The following is a 25,124-nucleotide window of genomic DNA, read 5'->3' as shown; positions in this document are numbered from 1 at the left end:
AATTAAAAAAAAATTTAAAAAAAGAATCTTTAAAAAAAATAAATCATAATATTTTAAAATAGTATATATTACTTTTGCAGCTTGTTTTTCTGATCAGAATGTTTTGTTCTATTGTAAAGCTCACCTTACATTTTCTAAGGCAGTTTTTAAAAGGGTCTATAGCCAGTGGAGTTGCTAATAGGAATCAGATATTTATCTTGGTCTTCTCTGCAGCTCTTGCAATATGTACCTAAGAGGTGGATGGACAGACAGGTGAATGAATGGCTAGAAGGATGGAGAAGTAGTCACAGCATTTTATCCAAGTCTCTCCATTAATTTTGGCTTAGAAAAAAAGTAACATGATAATTTGAAATGCAAAACAAAAAAAACAAAAAAACAAAAAAAAGAAACAAAAAAAAACAAAAAAAAACCTCACTCTCATCCCTGGGTGGGGAAAAGGCAGAAAAAGTTTCTCTGGTAGAAAAAAATCTACCCTGATCAATTAAGTAAGAGTTTTAGAAGGGAGGTTTGAACATTAGAATATACATTTTTAGAGTTTCCCAAGTGATTCTAATGTGTAGCCAGAGTTGAGAACCACTACCTCTAAGCAATTTCTAAATATGGTGCTTACATTTAATTATTTTAATACTTTATTTATTTAAATAAATCTTTATTTAATACTTTAATACTTTATGATATTAAACAATATGGGAACTCATGGTGATATATTTGAAGGAGGTGGAAGTACATTACTTGAAGAGTACAGTTTGAACTTTGGAGAAGCCTCATATTTACTGATTGGTCTCTGTGTCTTTGACCTGTCACTGTCACCTGGTAGCAGTTTAACTTGAATTCTAGGGCTGGTTTTCCTGTGAGGCTAATTAGACCCTTTGGAGAACTGAATTCTGTGAAACTGAAATCATAAGGTCACAACTCTGTGCAAGTGTTAATGAATGACATGCATGCTGGTGGAACTGCAAATCTATTCCCTCACATTGTCTTCTGTTTCCACCTCGAATAATGTGACCTGACCTCAGCAACCAGGCATTCAGAGCATTTCAAAATGCACACAGTTACTAGGACTTTTATGAGAATAAGATAAGTCTGAGAAGAGCTGGTAACTGAAATATATATGCATCTCTTCCACCTTGGCTCCGGATTGGCTACTCAGAAATCTGGAGGATGATGGTAACAGGCAGGATCTAGGGATTGTGGTGAGATCTGAAGTCTACAGATTGAGAGAAATGCTGAAAAATCAACTCAAAAGTCCTAACATGGCAGTTTCTGTTGTATGCTTTTGAGTGGCAGATAGAAGGTATATGAAAACATGTTTCAGGACTTTTTTTTCTAGAATTGTAAATTTTAAGAATGAAAGGAACTTTGGAAATTGAATCCACTGACCTCATTTGTACTGATGAGCAAACTGATGTCCAGGAAGGTTAAGTGACTTATCTAGACACACAGCTAGGAAAGGGTAAAATCAGGGTAAAATCATTCTACTCCTAACTCCCAGTTCTGAGCTCTTCCCACTATAATATGCTATTTCTACTTTGTGTTTAAAACTGTCCTCCGAATTTTTATGTTGCCCTAAATATGTTTCTCAATTCCATAAAGCATTTATTTATTTCAATCAAGTCTTAAAAATAAAATTCTGACTTAAAACATTACTCCCTGCCACCTAACTATCCCTCACCCACCTCCACACACACATAGCTTTGCCACCACTTACTTTCCCCAATTCCAGTGCCCTAGCATTCTGTGTTGCAGAGTGTGAAGCTGCAGGCAGGGAAGAGCCCCTCGCTATAGGGGCAGGCAGGCACCTAATCATGGGGTCAGGGGAGCTTGGAAAAGGTGTTAAGAAACTTAGGTAGTTGGGGCACCTAGGTGGCTCAGTGATTGAGCATCTGTCTTTGGCTCAGGGCATGATCCCGAGGCCCGGGTATTGAGTCCCACGTCGGGCTCCCTGCATGGAGCCTGCTTCTCCCTCTGCCTATGTCTCTGCCTCTCTCATGAATAAATAAATAAAATATTTTTTTAAAAAGAAACCTAGTAGTTGTCTAAGTTGTAATAGTTGTGTGGAGGGTTTGAAGGGGACAAGACTGGAGGTGGAAAAATTAGATATTTATTTGAGAGGGGGATGGGGAGCCTGATGCCAGGTTTGATCCCAGGACCCTGAGACCATGACCTGAGCCAAAGGCAGACCCTTAATTGACAGAGCCACCCAGGTGCTTGAGATTCACTGATATTTTTTGTGCAACTGAATATATATGGGATTTTTATGGCAATTGAATAGTTATATATATATATTATATATAATATGTGGCTAAGGAAAATGAGAAGGTCAAGAATAGGGTAACATTCTTATGTAAGGGATGGTCTGAGAAATAGGAGCCATGAAAAGAAGCTGAGTAGGCACAGCAGATGTGTAAGAGAAAACCCAGGAAAGCAGGTGTTCCAGAGCCCAAGGAAGGAAAGAGTTTTGAGATAGAGGGAGTGGTCGTCAGGGTCAAGCGTCACAGAGAGGTAAAGTTAAGAGTGAAGTCGCTGGGTTTAGCAATTAGGAGGTGACTCTTACCTTTTAGCAAAGGCAACCTGAGGGGGATGGTGGGGAAATAATCCTGACAGCAGTGGGAAGAGGAAAGGATGAAGGAGGGATGAAGGAGAATAGTCTTTTAAGAAGCTGGGTTGTGAAGGAGAGGGAGGAGGTAGAATGACACCGAAGGAGCGAAATACAGGAAAAAGGGAGGCATTTTGTCAGGGTGTTTTTGTTTGTTATTTATTTTGAAAATGGTTGAGATGAGAGCATATTTATAAGCCAAGGCCGTATAGAATTTCTAGGACTGTTGGATTTTATAGAAGCAGAGTCCCAGAGAAGGAGAGAAAGGATAGGAGGTAGCACATGCATGCAGGGTTTATACTTAAACCAGAGCGATGAGGTGGAAGGTTATTCACAGCCAGAGGGTTGCTGGAAGGGTTGGGGTGAGCGAAGGGAGTTCATAACAGATGGCAGTAAGGAGATAACAGGGAATGATATTCCGAAGTCCATAGTCCAAGTGAATAATAGGGCATAATTTCCTTCAACAAACAAAGTGGGGGTTTTGAACACACACTGGGCTCTGTGCCAGGGCCTGGCTATCACAGGATAAAGAAGATGCTGAGAATCTCACAGTATTTTCCAGTACTCACCCCAAAAAACCGCTTTGCTCTTGTCTCTGCCTCTTTTCCCACCCACCCTCTCTACCCACCCCCCTTTCTTTTCCTTCTGTTTTATGACTCTCCCATATGGATTTCTCCTCTTTCCTCTTCTTCTTCTCCTGTCTCCCTTATCTGCACACTCACCTCTCTGGACACCATCAGGTCCTTTTCTCTTCCCCCGTCCCACAAACTAAGCAGAGCAAGAGAATAATATCAGCTTTGAGTTTTTCTTATTTATCGAATAAACATTTGTTTCCTGTGCTTAATCTTTTTAAACAAATGGATTGAAAAATTTATACTTTTTTTCTCTAAAGGTGTGTGGGAGTCTCAGTTAGCTTTGTCCTGTTGGTTAACAACACTGTTAAGGACGGTTGGCAAGATAAACCTTCCCCAACCTGCGTCAGGGCCCATGGGGAAGGAAGCAAAATGTTTCATCGGAAACAGACACCATGTTTATTTTGCATACCCTGTTGGCTCTATGACAAAGAAAGGACTTAAATGTGATAGTCTTAAAGAAAATAATGTTTTTGAAGCTTGTATGTATTATACTGGTAAAGAAAATGCAAAGAACAAGGGAAAAAAATCATATTGATGCCCATACATTCAGTGTTACAACTGGAATTCAAATTATAGGGGAGTATAGAAAGAAATTTCTGGCCAAAGAAAACTGGTTGCATCTGGAAATCTCATGCTGTCTGTTGCTAGCCAAGAAGATCTGCGTCTTTTTCTTTCCCTTGACCTGGCAAGGAACAGAGTTGAAGGCCCCGTGTTGCCCTGGTAACAGTAGATGACACCACACTGCTGACAGGGTGCTGTCCAGCCACGCACAGCGCCGGGTCCTGACCCTGGCCGTGGAATCTCAGGAACAAACACACAACTGGGTTTGACATTGACTTTGGCTTCTTTAGCTGACTTAGGGCCACAAGTTTTCAACTGCGCTTCGACAGAAACAGTCCTTGACTCTGACAACTTCTGTTGGGAGTAGACACATCAAACTTGCCCCCATTGCTAAATTCTGAGCCCCGTCTGCCAACAGCTTAAAATTGCTGGTCATTAAATTTAGAAATAGTGCTTAAGTTTTATGACTTCTAAACAACGCCTCCAATTATAAACTTCTTGTTAAATGTTTTGACATGTCCTTTATAAAGGAATCTTTAATAAAGTTTTTAAAACGGTTTTAACTTTTATAAAAGGAAAATTAGCAGCAGAGTGAAAGACTCTTTAGAGAGCACCAAGGGATGAAGCTGGGAAGGAGCCCCAGGAGAAGTTCAGTTTTGGGTTCCCTGCAATGCAGGCCACCCTGGAGGGGTGGGGACATGCAATCCCCCAGGTGCCAGCACGGAGAGTGCAGTGGGCTTGAGTGAGTGACCTTCACAGCCAAAGATGAGGCAGGAGCCAGAAAAAGCAAAAGCCCAAAAGCAGCCCTTACAAAACTCTGGAGAAGACCAATTTGTCTTTGTGTTTTCTGGCTTCTTTAACCTGTTCTACATATGTTCATGGCAGCCAGCACTCTCTGCTGCAAGTACATGCTTCCCACACTCCTGTCCTCAGTGCTGGATTGTTGCTGTCTTCCACAGAAGAATGAACATATCTAATAAAATAGTTCACAGTAAATTACTAACTGGAGAGAAAACAACTACATTATATTCTTTTGGTGGTATTTGCATTTTAAAGGAGGATGGCCTTAGAAGGCAATGTGTAAACAGAAGAGGAAGAAGTCTTGGACAGGAATATTAGCCAGTGTGCCAGGCAATTGGAGAAGTGCTTGGGAGCAGGAAGTGTATGCTTCTAACCCTAGGGCCCCTCCCATGGTGATTATGCATTCACCACATTTAAAATAATGATCTTTTGCCATAGATACATCCAAAGTATTCTGAAGTGTCACCGACGTTATCCAGAAGGATCTCAAGCCTTCTTTTCCTCTCTCTTTTAGCCCATTCTGACACCCAAACCCTGTGCTTGATTATAAAACCTTAAGAGAATCCAAAGGCAAAAGTGTCTACAAAAGTAAACAAAGTAATTACTTTTATAGGTACAACTTGATGGGTATATAAAGACCTAAAATTGAACCCCTCCCCAATTTGATCATTCTTGAGAGTTGAAACCAAGTCCTCAGTCTACTTTGTCAGTTTGATGGGACTAGAACTCTTTTCACAAAAGGTAAGGGTTTCCTTGCATCTACTGTAGGATGATTTTCTTTTACACAAATAATTTTTGCAGGGCACCAGGGTGGCTCAGTTGGCTAAGTGTCTGCCTTCAGCTCAGGTCATGATCTCAGGGTCCGGGGATCAAGCCCCATGTTGCACTCTCTGCTTGGCAGGAAGTCTGCTTTTCCCTCTCCCTCTGTACTCTCCCTCTCTCTCAAATAAAAAATAATAAAATAAAAGTTTTAAAAATATAAATAGATAGATAGATAGATAGATAGATAGATAGATAGATAGATAGATAGATTATAGATTTTGGTTACTAACTTAGCTTTTCTCTCACTTTCCCCCCTTTCCTTTCTCCCACTTATGTTTCTCAGGACAAATGTTGCCTTTCACTTCACTGCCAGCCCCTCTCAACCTCAGGTAAGCGAAAATTTTCAAGGTTATCATGATTCTACCTGTTGACAATGCACCCAAAAAAGCCATGGTAGTAGGTAGAGTCAGAACATGGTGTTACCGTTGACTTTTCACAACTTGAGATATATTTGTATTTTTGGCATGTTATTCATATTATTACTGGGATTTTAGACACAACATTTAATCTCATCACCTTAATTGGTGCAAAATGGGAGGCATGACATTTTTTGGAAGATGTTCCTTGACTCAATTTTTAGCAAATTGTGTGTTTGTTATGCATCAAAGACAGTGTTAGACTGTGGTAGGTGCTGGACATATGAGGTGAAGAAGAAAAAGATGCAACTTCCACCTTCATGGACCTTATAATAGAAATGGGTGCTGCAGGGGGCAGGGGAGGGGGTGGCAGGGAGTGGAAGGCCAAACACAAAACAGGTACACAAATAATTAATTGACCTAGAAATAACATATTAATTTCTGCAGTGTAATGGATAGAATAAATTAGTTACTCTTGTCATAAAGAGAGAACAGGAATGCTGACATGAGAAGAATTAGATATCTGTGCTGTGCTCTCTACTAAACCAAATCATAAACAGAATAAATATTTGAAAACTTTAAGTTGCTTTTCTGTTGACACTTTGAGCTACTTTCCTTTTTTCCTTCATAGCTTCTGAAAGAGTAAAGTGTATGCAATAGCAAGTTTATAACAGATTTGTTTAATGTCTTGATATTTTTTGTAAATCTTCTGCAGGCTGTAATACAGGTTAGATCATAAATGGCTACTTAATTTTTATTTTGGATATGCTAAAACTGGGATTAACATAATATATGGATACTGTTGTAAACCTATTACAAGCATTTATGTGCTGGTAAATACTTAACAACCAGTTCCCGGAGAGAAACTCCTGATTTGTAGTATTTTCCCATTTCTGTGGTGAACATACCTCTAATATGGCCAATCCTAAGCTGCCAACATGATGTCCTTGAATACAGAGTTGGGAAGAGACGTGAGCAATCAGCTCTCCATACCTGTATGAGCCAACTCCCACACATCTTTTGAGAGCTAAATTTCCCATCGGTGAAAGCCTCCACAGTGTATACATACTGCCATCCAGTGACAAAAGAGGACTACAGGGCCACAATCTATTGCCCTCAACATTTATTGGCCACTTCATTCATGAAATATTTGAAATCAGAGAGGGAGATAAAACCATAAGAGACGCTTAACTCTAGGAAACAAACTGAGGGTTGATGGAGAGGAGGTAGGTGGGGGAATGGGGTAACTGGGTGATGAACATTAAGGAAGGCACATGATGGAATGAGCACTGAGTTTTACATGTAACTGATGAATTGCTAAACCCTATCTCTGAAACTAATAATACACTATATGCTAATTTTAAATTAAAGAAAAGAAATATTTGAAAACACTAGTGGCTAGGTGCAAAAGGAGATATCTAAAAAGGGAGGGAAAAACTTACACCTCAACTACAGTCTAGTCTAATAGTACTCTATAGTGCTATGCTAAATATAGTAATGAACTGAATGCTAAAGTGCACTTTCAGTTTGTTGAAAATCAGTGATGATTATATGTTACGGCTCCCTTTTATTTTTAAAAAGGTATGTAAATGTGAAAATCTAAGCAGTTTGTATATAAATCTCAAACTAAAGTAAAGCATCCTTAGAAAAAATAATAAAACAGAAATTTTTTGATATCTATGAAAGTTTGACCTTACTATTAACTGTACCCATTTTTTGGCCTAAATTTTATATCCTTTTCAACTGTAGGAAACATTTTCTAATTATATAAACTCACCCAAACTATTATACATTCTCACAGAACCTTGATTATCAGATAGAAGCAGGTTACAGAAGCAGGTTACAGGTAGGTAATGAGGACTCAAGATGGTGATTTCTGGCCTAAATTCCAGCCATTGCTTTAGGTACTTGTCATTTGCTTCTTTTTGATAAAAGTAGATTATCCGGGCAAGGATCAAAAACATTTATTTGGGTTCCCTAAGAACCAAATACCTCTTGAGAATTCCAGAGCATTTACCCTTGGAAGAACCCTGTGTTATATGTATTTGAATCAAGCTTCAAAATGAAAGGTCAAAACGAAGTGGGCTCTTGGGAGTGTTGCCATCTGTTACAAGGCATGAACAGACTTCCAAACAGCAGCGTTAATGACACTTTTTAATCTTGAGGTTATTTTTTACCCCAATCAGAAGGCTTTGGATTATTGAAAAACACTCTATTTTTATTGCTCTGGTTCTCGGTATAAGGTTAATAAAAAGGATGTTAGAATACAAAATTAGGTTTTAACAGGTTTTGCGTCTCCTTTAAACTGACATATGTATTAAAGTTCTAGGATGTTGAGCTTGTTTTGATTAGTGTCCTCAAAATCTTGATGTCAAGCTTCTCAACCAGTTACCACATTTATAATTATTGGACAAGAGTCTCCTTTCTTCATTTGTTAGCAACATATTTCAAACTCAGGGTTAATAAACAGTAGATTTCATAATCTAATCTAGGTAAATGGTTTAACTTCTTTCTATTATAAATGCTTCCTGATTCTGATGATACCTGAGAAATAATTTTAAAGATATCTCAGCCTGTTCAAAATTGTGAATATATTTCAGGGAGCTAGAAGTAGTGCTTGATCTTGATCTTTGAATGAAAATATTGTCTCGCTATATTCCAACCAGGAAAGAGATTCTTTAGCAAGAAGTCTGTGGGCCAGGTAGGTCCAGTGATAATTCTTTGCCTATAGGAAGGTGGTTAAGAATCTTGAAGAACAGGCTTATCTGCTTTTCAAAGTGGAGCTTCCTATTTCAAAATGACCACATCGAAGTAAATGTCTCATGTTACATCTTGAATATCCGTAGTTCAAAGGATTGGAAGGATCTCCTTAAACAGAAACTGGAATGAAGTGCAGGAAAGTATAGTTGAGAAAGAAATGCTAGCAAATGAAATGACATTGTGAAATGCCTACCTTGTTTTATTCACCGCTGTATGCTTATTATCTGGCACAGAACCCGGAGCCCTGCACACAGGGCTCAATATATGTGAGATGAGGGGCTGACTGATTTAATGGAGATGTAATCTGAACTTTGTGCCTAATATTAGAGGAAACAATCCTATTCATGTAAAACCAGTTTGAATTCACAACTATAAAGATTTCTTAATATTAACAAATCTTTTCTTTCTTTCTCTTATTCTCAGTATTTTCTATACAAGTTTCCTGATGATGTGGATTCGGTTATTATTAAAGTAGGGTCTGAAATGGCTTATCCGTGTTCTGTTGTCTCAGTCCAGAATATCATGGTGAGTCTTAATAACTTGTCGACCTTTCAATATGGAGCATTATATTGTCCCAGGATAAATGAAAGAGCAGGGTGGGGACTATCTCATCCTCTTACTCTGTATCTCCTGCAAAACTGCTAAATAATAAAAACAATATCTTGTGCACACAAGTGGGTTATCTGTTTGGAGATACTGATTTGGGGAGATAGAGAATAGTTGACTCCTCACCAAAATAAACAAAGGAAAGAAGGGAGGATCATGACAAAGAATATGGAAGACCAAATTGTGGGCTGCACAAGAAACATAGAAACCTACTGTTTATTCTATGCTTTAAAATTTTTATTGTAATATTAGGCCCTTTCTGTCTCATGTGTTAATAAAAAATGGGAAAGGTGTTATATACTTTGAGACAATCTTCAGTTCTCTTTGATATAAAGTGATCTTTAGAAGGCACTTTAGAAGATTTAGAAGACAAAGCACCAAGTTTTAGAAGGAATGCTTCATGGCTTTTCTTGAAGAAAACTTTTCATGGTTTCTGGCTGAGTAAGAAACTTCTCGCTCCATGATCCAGGTGGAATGGTGGTGTGTGTAATATGGCTTTAGTGATGCTTTCCTTTTTTATCCCTCATGCACGTTACAGTGCCCAGTGTATGACCTCGACCACAATGTGGAATTTAATGGTGTCTATCAGTCCATGACCAAGAAAGCTGCCATCACACTACAGGTGAGACATCTATTCTGTGGTCACTATTGTCAATGACAATACACAGTTCATAGTCAGGTTACCTGTTGACCAGCATCCAGAAGGTATCATCGTCCACTGTGTGCCTTGGATCTCTCTCTTTTATGATTGATTTTAGAACAAAGATTGTGGGGTACCTGGGTGCCTTGGTCAGTTAAGCATATGCCCTTTGTTCAGGTCATGATCTTGGGGTTCTGTTATCAAGCCCTGAGTTAGGTTCCCTGCCCAGCAAGGGGTCTGCTTCTCCCTCTTCATCTACCCCTCTCTACCCTCCACTCATGCTTTCTCTTCTCAAATAAATAAATTATATATATATAATATAATATATATAATATAATATAATAATATAATATATATATAATATAATATATATATAATATAATATATATATATAATATAATATATATATATAAAATAAAGATTGCTACTCCTGAAATCAAAGCACAGGCCGTGGTAGACAATGCTCCTCTGCCAAGTACCCCATACCCCTTCAGAAGTCTTGGGGACCCATGATGTGATGGCACATATATCTGACAGATTGCTAAGATGCCAATCTACTCATTGGGAGATGACAATTTAGTGTAAAGTTTGATTTATTTAAAAGAACTGAACATATTCTAATGCTCTGTATACCTATAACAGTAACCCAAAGAGGACTTCCATTCTGTCCAGAATGGAAAGGTTCAAAGGAATATGGACCACATGTGCATAGGGGTTTGCCCTTTTGTCATTTGTAATTAAATTATTTCAATAGCAATTTTATGGCAAAAAATGAATGTATATCCTGTCAGTAAATTTTCAAAGAGATTCTGTCCCTGCCTTTACCACCTTTAGGGTGGCATTTACTTTAGTTACCTACAACTTAGTCTATTCTCCAGAGTAAGGTGATACTGTTTACTGAGCAACAAAGAATGAAGAAAGGTTAATTATAATTTAGCTATCAAATGTAGTAAGTTCTATTAGGCTTTAATTTCCTAGTGCCTCAGTTTTGATATGCCAAATATCTGTTCTTGTTCACTCATGAATAAGGAGTCTGGGACACAGAGAAGCACGTTTAGAGAAAGTTAAAGCCAGGACTGTACCTCAGGTCTCCTCACTTAAATCCTTGCATCCCTAACCTACATTATTTAATCAATTGTGACTGTGTGACTTTTGGAAAGTCATTTATCATTAGACGGTCTTATTTTTTATCTTTTAAAGATTTTATTTATTTGGGAGAGATAGAGAGAGTGAGAATGAGCAGTGGGGAGGAGGGGGACGTGGAGAGGAAGAAGCAGACTTCATCCCAGGACCCTGAGATCATGACCTGAGTCGAAGACAGACACTTAACTAACTAAGCCACCCAAGTACCCCTATCATTGGATTTTTAAATAATAAAAACTCAATATAGTGAACCTAAAATACTCTAAGGTATGCTAATTTTAAAATTATAATATACAAATATTAATTATTAAACATAGGCTGTTGACATATTTTTTATATGGGACCTATTACAGTTCTAATCACCTAAGTGGACACAAGATAGATTGAAATTAGAATAAGGTATCTATTTACTTGAATTTTTGTATGTAATAATTATTTTATTGTGGATAAAATCTGAAGTAGATCATGGTTATCTGAAAATTCTTTCTAAGAACTTAGGGGACAGGGGTGAACGTTCTCTTTCCTCTCTTACTGCTCCCATACCCACCACCATGGTTGTACTCCCCTTTTGCTATCCTTTCTTGCTACATCACATGTTGTTATGTCTTATGCAGAAGAAGGATTTTCCAGGCGAGCAGTTCTTCGTGGTATTTGTGATAAAGCCTGAAGATTATGCCTGTGGAGGATCTTTCTTTATCCAGGGTAAGAGATAGTGAGGAATGCTTGTCACTTAGAAAAACTTAATGAAATGGAATAGAAGGAAAGCCAAAACCTCACAGGGGCCCCCGACTCTTATCTCCGGTTCTCACTGAAGGTCATCAGGAGTCTGAGAGATATGTGAAAAAAGTAAGAGAGAAGATGAAAAATCTAAAGCTATTGTTGATACTACAAAATGTCACTTAGTGTAGCATCACTTAGCACATCTTTTCAGTCTTGTGCTCCCTCAGACTGTGCGACTTATATTCACTCAGTTGGCCTTTTACTCAACACATTATTTGCTGTTATGAAATAATGATTTTATGCAGCATATCAAGGTCCACTTTCTAAGATGGGTTTGGTAGCCAGCAGTAACGGAGCTACTGTATTTATCAGTAGTCATCATTTCCACAAAGATGTACAAGGAAAATTCAGAGTTCTCAATTTCAGTCGCCAAAATTATACCTGGCAAGATGGTAAGAAAACAAAGTGGGACAATTTATCCAATGACAAGGAATTGTGTGTGAGCTCTTGAGGATAGTACAAATGGTTATGGGTAACTACCCAAGAACTACCGTGGGAATGGAATAAAATAGGCTGTTGATTGAAAACATAGACCCCCAGCAGCTAATAAGCCACATGTGATCAACACAGAGGGTGTTTACTATTGAGTATAACATGGTTCTCTTTCCAGGTAGGTGGAATTTTTGCTTATGTATTCTTAAATTTCTTAAATATATAGTCTGGAGTTTTGCCAGTATGCATTGTTCTTTGGTAAACTACAAATCCTTCTATGACTATATAACAAAAAACAAATTTTCACTGGCTGAGATAATGCAAACTAAGAGATGAGACAGCTTTTATTTTTCTAGCTGTTTTCTTCAGATGTCTGTGGCATATTGAGCAACATGGATAGCAAAGGATGAGTCAAGCCTTCTTCACTCAAGAAAGGAGGCTGCAGTCTCACTGCTTCAATACTACCAAAGGCACCCAAGCAGAGACCAAATTGAAAGTTTAGCCAAAAGGGGTATTAGATTTGTGGCTTTGGGAGTTAAATTTTCCTGTAGTTCTTGCTACAAGAAAATTCAACAACCAGAGCTAATTGTGGACAGTTTTTGAACAACTGTGGCCTCAAATAAGAGGCCAAGAACAAAGTATCTGATCTATTATGCCTTGTTCTTTTTTTTTTTTTTTCTTACCAGGAAAGGAGAACCAAACTTGGAATTTACAACGAACAAAGAACCTTAAAGTGACCATTGTTCCTTCCATTAAAGGTCAGTATTGGCACTACGATTCGGTGGAGAAAGATTCCTGCATCAGGAAGTCAGTCATATACATCAATGCTAATGTCATCCTTCCAGAGAAACATCATAAGAAAACTGACATATACCCTAGAGATAGAAGATAGAATCAAAGTGTTTTGTTAAATCTCTTCCAGAAAGAGAGGGAACTCAGTTGTGAAGTTGTATATGGGAAGTCCCTTCCTAGCTTCCATTGGGAACTCCTGACTGTGAAAGGTGGCCATTTGTGGATAATGGCTGGGTGACAGCTTTGCTACTTTGAATGGAAATATATTAGGACTTTAGAATGTGTGTGATGGAGATGGGTCCTTGAAGCTGTCCTGTCCCAAACATAATCCTCTTTTCTTCTGAGGATACCCTGACCAAAGTTGTTTCTCTTCCCTCAGGATCTGTTTATGTAAAATCCATCCTTCTCAGTTCCCTCATCTTCTTCTCCTTCTACTTGGGATGCCTGCTTGTTGCGTTTGTTCATTATATCAGGTAGGTCAAGAGTATGAAAAAATGTTAACTCCCATTGCCTTTCTCTACATAGGGATTAGAGCATTAGGCTTTAAAGCCATATTGACTGGATTCAACTCTACCTCAACCACCAACTGTGTGCCCTTGGCATTTTATGCTATAAATATATAGCTTTATGCTAAGCTATATGCTATAATAGCACTTTGTGCTAAGAATATGCTATAAAGGACATAAGTGTGCCCTCCTACTTATCAAAATGAGATGATAATTTACCTCCTAGAAATTGTATAACTGTAGTGTTTACATCAGTGTCCTGCAAAGAGTAAGTGCATAGTCAATAAAACCTCAACAGAAAGCACGGATATTTTTTGGACCAGATAATGCTGTAAATCCTATGGAATTTAGGAAATGAGTTCTTCCTAACATGGAAAAATGTATTAAATATTACATTAACAGCTTTAAATATTCCATTAACAAGTAAATTAGTATCTAAAATAAATCTTGAAGTATAATAAATAGCAGAAGTGATGTGCTTTGATACTGCATTACCTGGTGCTTTCTTACTACTGAAGCATCAATTTTCCAAGAAAATGTCCCTTGGGAGAAAAAAAGGAAATGATTGTACTGTAATTTAACCAAGACCATTTCCCTTCCCAAGAGTTCTGAGCCTGTAATAAACAGAGCCCCAGTTTCTCCTTGCACCTCTGAGTAGGCACAAACCCTGAGAACTCTGTACTTTATTGTGGTCTCTGTGAAACGACTATAAAAGAATGGCAGAAGGCCTACAATAAACAAATGTTCTTTCCTGTCTTGAACATGTAAAGAAAACAAAGCCAGCAAAGAATTTTCACAGTGCTGGGCAAGTTCACAGCATCACTGGAAAAACTTCATGGCTACCACAGTAATACAGCTGTCTCAGTGATACAGACCGATCCAGGATTCAAAAAATAATTCTCTTCCTTGACCTTTACAAAGCTTTTCAGTTGAGAAACTGAAGTTTAAAACCATGGGACCACTGCTGGCCATACCTGGCACAATTTGAGCATCAAAATAATTAAGAATAATGAATTATAAACCATTGAGAAAAATAGAAATTCATGAATCCAAATTGTTAAAGGGAAGAAGGAAGGACCTAAGTACCTCCATATATAAATCCAAAGTCACTAAAAGAGGTATGCATTAGGGAAGGGAGCCATTAGCACATGCTGACAGTGTAAGGAAGCACTCTTGCCTACATCAGAATGCCAAAAACTTACTGGAAAATATGGAGGGCATGCTGGAATTGGCAAATCATCATTTTGCATAGGGCAAATTAAGAATCATCAGCGGAGGGATGGCTGGGTGGCTCAGTGGTTGAGCATCTGCCTTAGGCTCAGAGCGTGATCCCAGGATTCTGGGATCTAGTCCCACACCGGGCTCCCTACAGGGAGCCTGCTTCTCCCTCTGCCTGTGTCTCTGCCTCTCTCTCTGGGTCTCTCATGAATAAATAAATAAAATCTTTAAAAAAAAAAAGAGGAGAGAGAGAGAGAATCAGCAGTGGATACTAAACTAAGAGGGAAATCTGATGAGAATCAAGGTACTACACTGCTATAAAGAGTATCCCCACAAGTCTCTTTAGAGTTGTAAGGGAAACATAGTAGTTATACAATGGAAACTCAGAATAGGATTAACTGGGTGATCAAAATTAAACTGAGTGAGGGTAAGATTGATATTGTGTGCCTCCATGTGGGACACTTTAAGGACACAACACCATGTATGCAATATTCCAGCCAGATATGCATATTTTGAAAATAATCATGAGGAAAAATTGAACTAACTCAAAATGACAAACATTTTATTAGAATGTGTCTTCAGGGCAGCCTGGGTGCCTCAGCGGTTTAGCACCACCTGCAGCCTGGGGTGTGATCCTGGAGACCCAGGATCGAGTCCCACATCAGGCTCCCTGCATGGAGCCTGCTTCTCCCTCTGCCTGTGTCTCTGCCTCTCTCTCTCTGTCTCTCATGAATAAATAAATAATCTTGAAAAAATTACAAAAAAAAGTTTTTTAAAAAAAGGAATGTGTCTTCAAAGACAAAGGAAGGCCGTGGAAATGTTCCAGATTGAAGGAGATGAAAGAGATATACGCAACTAGAGGCAATATCTGGTCTCAGATTGGATCATTTACTAGAAGAATATCCTATAAAGGACATTATTGGGTCAATTAACAAAATTGTAATACAGACAGATTAGATAAGAGTATCATATTGATGTTAAATTTTCTGAATTTGACAATGATACTGCGGTTAGGTCAGAGAATATCAGAATACCTTTATTCTTTGGAGATTATTTAGGGCACCTGGCTGACTCAGTCAGTAGAGCATGTGACTCGATCTCAGGATCGATCATGAGTTTGAGCCTCATGCTGGGCATAGAACTTACTTTTAAAAAATGGAAAAAAGAGCACCTGGGTAGCTCAATTAAAAAAATGGAAATACTTACGAATAAAAGTTCATGACATAAGCAACTTACTTTCAAATGGTTAAAAAATTGTATATATCATGTGTGTATATGTGTATCATGTATATGTGTGTATATACATGCACATATATATTATTCACATGCAGAATGATAAACCAAATGGGGTTTCATGCTAACAATAAGTGAATCTAAATAAAGGGTGTATAGGTGTTCTATATTTTATTCTTATTTTTACAACTTCTCTGTAAATCTGACGTTATTTTCTAATAAAAGTTAAAAACGAAAACTCCAGGTTATAGGCAATTATATCTGGAAAGTATAAATAGTATCTGATTATCGGCCCACTTAATTTACTAGATCATAATAGCTGACCATTAACAGGCACTGTGCTGAGCTCTCTGAGCAGGTTATGTCTTTTTTTTTTTTAAGATTTTATTTATTTATTCATGAGAGACGCACAGAGAGTCAGAGACACAGGCAGAGGGAGAATCAGGCTCCATGCAGGGAGCCTGATGTGGGACTCAATCCCAGAACTCCGGGATCATGCCCTGAGCCACCTAGGTGTCCCAGGTTATCTCATTTAATGCCCTACAACAAGTATTAGTATTATCACCACTTCATGGTTAAGGAAATTGGGGCATAGGGATGTGAAGCAATTTGACCAAAAATTCATAGCCAGTAAATGGGGAAGCTGAGATTTGTCTAGATTTCCAGGCAGCATGGCTCTAGAGCCTTACCTCTTAAGCAGACTGGGTATGCTTAAGACGGGTCTGGAGTGGTCAGGGCATGTGAGGGAGGGCAGTCCTGATCAGGGAGGCCAAACCAAAAGCCTGGCATCCCAGCATGGATTCTATTGGAAAAGGACCCAAAAAGCTCTTAATTTTGACTCTGATGAGCTCCAAGATCATGATCAAAGAAGTTCATCTCTTCTGCCTCTCTTAGGAAGACTGTCTCTACTCCTGATGATATAAATTTCAGAAAATAAAATTTCACCTCTTTAGTTAACTAGCACACAATTATCAATATACAGACAAAAAATTAAGAGCTGGATATCAATCTCCCTGACATTGTCATTTAGTCTACAGAAGCAAGCACAGTTTTTGAAAGTTGTGGTATAAAGCTCTGTTGAAACCTCTGCCAGATTATTTTGCTACAGTCAATTGCACAAGCATAGATTCTTTCCAAGTATAGAGAAACTTAAAATAGAAATCTGGAGACATAAGAACTATTTGGCATTCTTAATGAGAGGATAGACTGAGGAAAAATGCTAACAGAACTCTTCCCTCATTGAGCTGAGGAGAAATAACAAAGTTTTCTACAAAACCAAATGAAGCTAGTCCTGGAGCATAAAGCCATTTGCTTGATGAGTTCCCTGTATTTTGTTATTAATAAATATGGGGTTTGCAGTGCATGCTATGAAATCAAGATGAAACATGGATAAGAGACATGGCGCCTGACCTCAGGGAGCTAAGAATCGAATGTATTAGCTGCACTGGCTTGAACCTAAACACCATTCCCCTCTCATTCCCAGCCACAATCCATCCAACAGGTATTTAAGGAGCCACTACAATCAATGTGCAGACACTGAGCCAAACACTGGATACAGGTTCTCTTACTCGTTTCTCCCAAACACCCTGCCAGACACTGAGTTCAAACTGCATAATCCTGAGAGTATTCATCCTTCTATGATTCTTGTATTAGTTATCTATGGTCACTATAATGTTGCATAAAAACCAACCACAAAAACTCCAATGACATACATCAATAAATATTTAAGTTTACTTACAAATCTGTGAGTCAGCAGGATGCTGCTGCCACTCCAGAGTAGGCTCAGAGATCTCAGTTGGGTGTGGCCATAGAGTGCAATCACCTGGCAGGTCAGCTAGGCGCTGACTCTTCTAGACCAGCCTCAGCTGCACTTGGTCTCTCAAATTCCAGGGGGCTGGCCCTGGCTTATTGTATCTCCAAGAGAGATAGCAGAAGAGTGCAAGGCCTCCTTTTTATTTCTTTTTTAAAGATTTTGTTTATTCATGAGAAACGGAGAGAGAGAGAGAGGCAGAGACACAAGCTGAGGGAGAAGCAAGCTGCTCACAAGAAGCCTGATGCGGGACACGATCCCGAATCACGCCCTGGGCCAAAGGCAGACGCTCAACCGCTGAGCCACCCAGGTGTCCCGAGTGCGAGGCCTCCTTAACACGTAGGTTCAGCAGTGGCATAGCATCACTTCTCCTTTCTATTAGTCAAAACAATTCATGAGGCCAGTCCAGATTCAAGAGGTGAAGATACAGACTCCGCCTTTTGATTTAAGGAGCTGAATACAAGAGGAAGTGTAGCCATTTTGTAATCAGTCTGGCATAGTTCTCATTTACTATTTTCTCCTTTGCTCACTGGATACTGCCTGCCTCCGCCTAGCTTTCTAAATCCTTTAACTCCTCTACTGAAGAGTTTTATCAGTTCCAAAACCTACAGCAGCAATCTACCAACCTTTACAGTGTGGGTAAAACCTGTTAGCACAAACACATCATCTTTTATGAGTCCATATAATTGCTTGCCAGTTAATATCACTAAGGTTGTTTTTAAAGGGGAGTTCAACAAGTGCTGGTGAGGATGTGGAGAAAAAGAACCCTCATGCACTGTTGGCAGGAATGCAAACTGGTGCAGGCACTATGGGAGACAGTATGGAGGCTCCTCCAGTAATGGCACTACTGGGTATTTACCCAAAAAGTACAAAAGCACTAATTGAAGAGTATTATGCTACGGGAAATAAGTCAGTCAGAGGAAGGCAAAGACCATTGACTTCACTCATATTTGGAATTAAAGAAACAAAACAAATGAGCAAAGGAAGGAAAAAAGAAAGACAAACCAAGAAACAGACTCTCAACTATAGAGAACAAACTGATGGTTACCAGAGGGAGGTGGGTGGGGGGATGGGGGAAATAGGGCTTGGGAATTAAAGAGTACACTTATGATGAGTACTGGGTAATGTATAGAATTATTGAACCCCTATATTATTATATAGACTCCTTATTTTACTGCGAATATGTTTGTGTTTCTCATGAAGCCATCGTCCGTCCTGAGGAAAGCTGGCTGGCTCAGCTCCTCATCAGTTGGCATTAGAGCAGTGGCCCAGAGGCTGGTGGGGGTGGTTTGGTGAGGAGCAGATACTGACCTCATTGTGCCCTGACACTGCTGTACCCTTCTACATGGAGAGAAGAGAGACTCAGGGTCCCAACCAGGAATAAAAATAGGTTCTCCAAAAAAAAAAAATTAATAAAACACTGTATGTTAACTATACTGGAATTAAAATTTTAAACTTAATTTTTTTAAAAAACAGGGACTTTACCAGAGCCTAAAACAGTTGGGCCAAATTCTAATTGCTCTCCTTAATGATATGCCTTTTTCATTCAACAAATATATAGTTATCATTTCCTATGTGCCAGGCTCCATTCCAGAGTTTAGGGATGCAGTGGTGAACAGACAATCTAGATCCCTGCTCTAATAGAGTTTATATTGTACAGAGGAGAAACACATAAGCAAGCATGCAATTAATAAAGCAAATGATTTCAGCTAGTGACAGGAGGGGTAAAAAACAACTCTATAGTGTGATAGAGAATGATTAGATTGGGGAAACTACTTTAGATTTGGTTTGTTCAGCAAGGAAGTTCCCTCAGAAGCAAGACTTTAAGAGCAAGAAGGAGCCAGCCATGAAGGACGTGAGGAGAGAGTGGCCCAGGCAGAGAACAAGAGCAAAGGGCCTGAGGCAGGGATGAGTTTGCTGTGTCTAGGAACAAAAGGGATATGAAGAGAAGTTCTTCCACCAAACATAGCAGGATCAGGAGTGTGCAACTTCTAGAGTTGCCATCTGGAAGTAAATAAGAGCACGTACTGAAAGAACACAAGCACATATATTCCCTAACTTTCCTCCTCCCTGAGTCCAACCTCACATCCAAAAGAGGCTCATTTTGTGAGAAGACAGTAATTCACATTTCAGTGTCTGATAGACATTCACAAATGATATATCTCGCTTTTTTAGCGTTAGTTTTACTGAGATGTAATTCACAGACCATAAAATTCACCCTTTTAAAATATACAGTTCAATGGTTTTTAGTATATTCACAGTTGTAACAGCCATCACCACTATCTAATTCTCATCACCTCCAAAAAGGAACTCTGAGTTCATCAAGATTACAGGATACAAGATTGATATAAAAAATAAAAAAATAGGGATCCCTGGGTGGCGCAGTGGTTTGGCGCCTGCCTTTGGCCCAGGGCGCGATCCTGGAGACCCGGGATCGAATCCCACATCGGGCTCCCGGTGCATAGAGCCTGCTTCTCCCTCTGCCTGTGTCTCTGCCTCTCTCTCTCTCTCTCTGTGACTATCATAAATAAATAAAAATTAAAAAAAAAATAAAAAAATAAAAAAATAGGGCAGCCCGGGTGGCTCAGAGGTTTAGTGCCTGCCTTTGGCCCAGGGCCTGATCTGGAGACCCAGGATCGAGTCCCACGTCAGGTTCCCTGCATGGAGCCTGCTTCTCCCTCTGCCTGTGTCTCCACCTCTCTCTCTCTCTCTCTCTGTCTCTCATAAATAAATAAAATATTTTAAAAAAATAAATCAGTTATATCTCTATACACTAGCAATGAACAATCCAAGCGTGAAATTAAGAAAACGATTTTATTTTCAATAGCATCAAAAACAATGACATATTTGGGGCACCTGGGTGACTCAGTTGGTTGAGTGTTTGACTCTTTTTTTTTTTTAATTTTTTTTTAACTTTTTTTTTTTTAATTTTTTTTATTTATTTATGATAGTCACAGAGAGAGAGAGAGGCAGAGACACAGGCAGAGGGAGAAGCAGGCTCCATGCACCGGGAGCCCGATGTGGGATTCGATCCCGGGTCTCCAGGATCGCGCCCTGGGCCAAAGGCAGGCGCCAAACTGCTGCGCCACCCAGGGATCCCCGAGTGTTTGACTCTTGATCAGCTCAGGTCATATCGTGATCTCAGGATCCTGGAATCGAGCCCGGCATTGGGGTCTGCGCTCAGTGGGAAATTTGTTTAAGGATTCCCTCTGTCCCTCTGCCTCCCCACCCCCAACCCCGCTCACTCTATATATAAAATAAAGATATTTTTAAAATAATAAAGTACTTAAGAATACATTTAACAAACTAAATAAAGATTTGTTTAAAATCTTTGAAAGAAATTAAAGAGGACCTAAATAAATGGAAAGACATCCCCTGTTTGTGGTTTGGAAGACTTAATATTGTTCAGTTGGTGTAGTAAAATAATGGCCCCCAAAAGATGTCCACATCCTAATATCCAGAACCTGTGAACATGTTACTTTACATGGCAAAAGAGATTTTATAGATGTCATAAAGTTAAAGAGATTGTTCTGGATTATCCATGTGGGTATAATCTAATGACAAAGGTCCTTGTAAGAGGGAGGCAAGAAGGTCAAGAGCAGAAGAAGGAGATGTGATGATGGAAGCAGAGGTTAGAGCAGTGCACTTGGAAGCTGGAGGAAGAGGCCATGAGTTGAGGAATGCAGGCAGCCTATGGGAACTAGACAAGGAAGGGAAAGGGTAATCCCCCAAAAGCTTCCAGAAGGAATACAGCTCTGCTTGATACTACATAAGATGTATTTTGGAATTATGACATCCAGAGATGTAAAGCAATAAATTTTTATCATTCTAAGCCACTAAGTTTGTGATAATTTAGTACAGCAGCAATAGAAACTGAAACACATAATACTCCCCAAATTGATCTACAGATTGAAAATAATCCCCATCAAAGTCCCACCTGACTTTCTTGTAGAAATTGACAAACTGATCCTAGAATTCATATGGAAATGCAAGGGGTCCATAATAATAAAGTAGTCATGAAAAAAATAAAGGAACAAAACTAGGGATCTTATTCTTATGCTTCCTGATATCAAAACTTACTACAAAACTATATAATCAAAATTCTACAAAGACATATAAATCAATGGAATAGAATTGAGAGTTCAGAAATAAAACCTCACATTTATAATCAATCTATTTTTGACAAGGGTACTGAGACAATTCAATGGAGAAAGGATGTTCTTTTCAACAAATGATATTGATACAACTGGGTATTGACCTGAAAAAGAACAGAGTTTTACCTCTACCTCACACCATATGAAAAAATTAACTCAAAGGGCATCTGGCTGGCTCACTCAGAAGAGCATGCAACTCTTGATTGTGTGGTGGTGAGTTTGAGGTGCACATTGGGTCTAGAGATTACTTTAAAAATAAAAAAATAAAATCTTTTTTTTTAAATTTACTCAAAACAAATCAAAGAGCATAAATATAAGAGCTAAATCTGTAAAACTCTTAGAAGAAAACATAGGTGTAAATCTTTTGTGATCTTGGATTAGGCAATAGTTTCTTAGGATGCCAGAAGCACAAATAACAAAAGAAAAAAAAAAGAGATAAACTAGACCTCATCAAAGTTAAAACATTTATGATTTCTTTTTAAGATTTATTTATTTTGTTTAAGAGAGAAAGTGTGAGGAGCAAAAGTAGGAAGGGCAGAGGGAGAGGGAGAGAAAATTTCCAGCAGGCTCCACACTGTGCATGAAGCTCAACAAGGGGCTCAGTCTCACGACCCTGAGATCACGACCTGAATCAAAACCAAGAGTCAGGTGCTTAACCAGCTGCACCACCCAGGGGCCCCAAAACTTTTGTGCTTTTTAAAAATTTAAAAAAATTTTTATAACACATATTTTTTATTGAAGTTCGATTTGCCAAACTTTTGTGCTTTTAAAGGACACTGTCAAGGAAATGAAAATACAACACAAAATACTTGCAACCTATATATCTGATAAGAGTCTAGTATCCGCACTATATAAAGAATTTTTACAAGCCAATGATACAAAGAAAAATAAAATGGGCAAAGACTTTGATTAGATATTTATCCAAAGAAGATATACAAGTGGCCAATAAGCATATGAAAAGATGTTCAACATCATTAGCCGTCAGGAAAATGCAAATCAAAAAACCAATGAGATATCACTTCTTATCCACTAGGATGGCGATAATATTTTTTAATGAAAAACAGCTAGAGCTGATAAAGATGTGGAGAAATTGAAACTTTATACAATACTAGTTGGAATAATAGTTCCTTTATAAAGCTGCTGTAGAAAAGTTTGAAAAAAAAATACATAGAGTTAGTTCATACCCAGCACTTCCATACTTAGGTATATCCAGGAGAACTTAATACATATGTCCACACAAAAACTTGTTCAGAAATGTTCATAGCAGTGTATTCAACAGTCAAAACATGGAAACAACCAAATGTCCATTGAGTGTAAACAAATAAATTAAACATGATGTATCCATACAAAGGAATATCACTCAGTCATAAAAGACTGGAGTATAGATGAAACTTGAAAGATTACACTTAATGAATAAAGCCAATAAGAAAAGAACACGTTATAGTATGATTTATATGAAATTTCCAGAATAGGCAAAGTCATAGAGACAGAAAGTAGATTCATGGATTCCAGAAAGTATAGGAGTGGGTATTAGGGAATGACTGCTAATAGGTTTTTAATTTAGGGGGTTATGAAAATGTTCTAGAATTAGATAATAGTGATGATTGTACAGTTTTGTGAACATAATAAAATTCATTGAAATGTGCACACGAAAGGATGAAGTTTATGATATGTGAATTATATGAAAACAAATGAATCTGAAAATAAATTAATGAATTTATGTATGTAGATACATGCCTAGGCGTGGAATTGGGTCATAAGTTAAGTCTATGTATAGCTTTCTGAGGAACTGCTGAAGAGTTTTCTAAAGTGGCACAACCATTTTACAGTCTCGCCAGCAACGTATCAGAATTACAGTTTCTCCACTTGCAAAGACTCATTGTTTTGTTTTGTTTTATTTATTGATTGATTGATTGATTGATTGCAAAGGCTCATTGTTAAGAGATCCTAGCAGACAACTCTGCACCAAAGTCTATACGGAACAAATGTAAAATGCTGAGGTTTTCACTGTCTTCTTAAAAACGTGTGTGTGTTTGTTTACAGGTTTCAAAGAAAATCCATCCGTGGAAGCTTTGGTTCCAGTGATGGTAAGAAAAACTGCTGGTTTCAAATTCAAAAGATATCAAGTATGTGGCAACATCCCATTTGGTACTTCTTTTGTCTCTCTGCATTTTGTAATTTCCAAAGCCTCCCTTGGTTCCTATCCCACAGAGTAATCTAACCTGCACTTTTTAGAGAAAGCAGAGCTAGTGAGAACCAGCCTTCGTAGTTGATAATTACTGAGATATGGAGCTCATACTAAGAACCTTTGCTCACAGTATTCCTTGCAGTTACCCATAGCCCACTTATCAGCCATGCATCTTTTTTTTTTAAGTTTAATCTTTTCTTGGATGTAAATTGTTCACATCTGTTATCCCAAAACTGACTTGTGAACAATAATAAGAATTTATTGTGTCAGCTCTGATACAGAGTTCACTTTTCTCAAATTGAGATAGAGGCTTAAATATTAAGTCTGAAATATTTGAGACTAGTTAGTATAATAAAGAGTATAATAACTTTGGGAAATCCGGAGTAACTGATTATTATTTGACCATTGTAATATGTCTTTTCCTCCACTCTGATAATTTAAACAAAGGAATTCAATTACCTGATCTTTTTATCAAAACGTAGAAAATATTAAATGTCCTTATTTTTTTAATTCAGAAATAATTGACATGTAACATTGTATAAGTTTCCGGTGCACAACACAGGATTTGATATTTGTATATATTGCAAAAACGGTCACCAGGATAAGTCTACTTAACATCTATCAACACACATAGTTACAACTTTTTTTCCTTGTGATGAGAACTTGTAAGATCTACTCTCCTAGGAACTTTCAAATATACAATATTTGTATTAACTACAGTCACTAGGCCACACCTTTTATCCCCAGAACGTATTTATTTTATAACTGGAAGTGTATACCTTTTGTAAATGTCCTCATTTTTGAGCTCTAAATCAGTGTGAGTTACTCAGTGTTCATGAATTATTTGGCATAGAGTGATTATTTGGTAAAGGAACGATGAAACAAGACTTGATTTTTCAGTCACATGCAGCAGATGTTTAGTTCTGTCTTTTCTGTACTTAATACAGAATATTAGAAAGACACAAATTGATCCCCCACCCACCCAGCAGGAACATTCTCACTGTGCTGGAGGGCTGCTTCTCCAGCCTTCCTCTGACTTGTTTCTTCACAATGTCAGCATGTTTATTTTTTCCAGCCACCTATGCAATTGG

General features: G+C 38.3%; 1 protein-coding gene across 2 annotated transcripts in view; it reads left to right on the top strand.

Moving 5' to 3' along the window:
* Positions 1–25,124, top strand: part of SIDT1 (SID1 transmembrane family member 1) — a 95,214-nt gene that overhangs the window by 33,717 nt on the left and 36,373 nt on the right. For both annotated transcript variants that reach the window (XM_072812522.1, XM_072812521.1), the window contains exons 4-10: positions 5,699–5,744; positions 8,955–9,056; positions 9,676–9,759; positions 11,535–11,622; positions 12,819–12,890; positions 13,304–13,397; positions 23,889–23,932. In XM_072812522.1, coding sequence (XP_072668623.1) covers positions 5,699–5,744; positions 8,955–9,056; positions 9,676–9,759; positions 11,535–11,622; positions 12,819–12,890; positions 13,304–13,397; positions 23,889–23,932 — 530 coding nt within the window. The remainder of the gene's footprint in view (positions 1–5,698; positions 5,745–8,954; positions 9,057–9,675; positions 9,760–11,534; positions 11,623–12,818; positions 12,891–13,303; positions 13,398–23,888; positions 23,933–25,124) is intronic.

The sequence above is a fragment of the Canis lupus genome, chromosome 35 (assembly GCF_048164855.1).
Source record: "Canis lupus baileyi chromosome 35, mCanLup2.hap1, whole genome shotgun sequence".
NCBI classification, from domain to species: Eukaryota; Metazoa; Chordata; class Mammalia; order Carnivora; family Canidae; genus Canis; species Canis lupus.
Note: the sequence above shows the minus strand (reverse complement) of the source record. Positions and strands in the feature narration are given on the sequence as shown.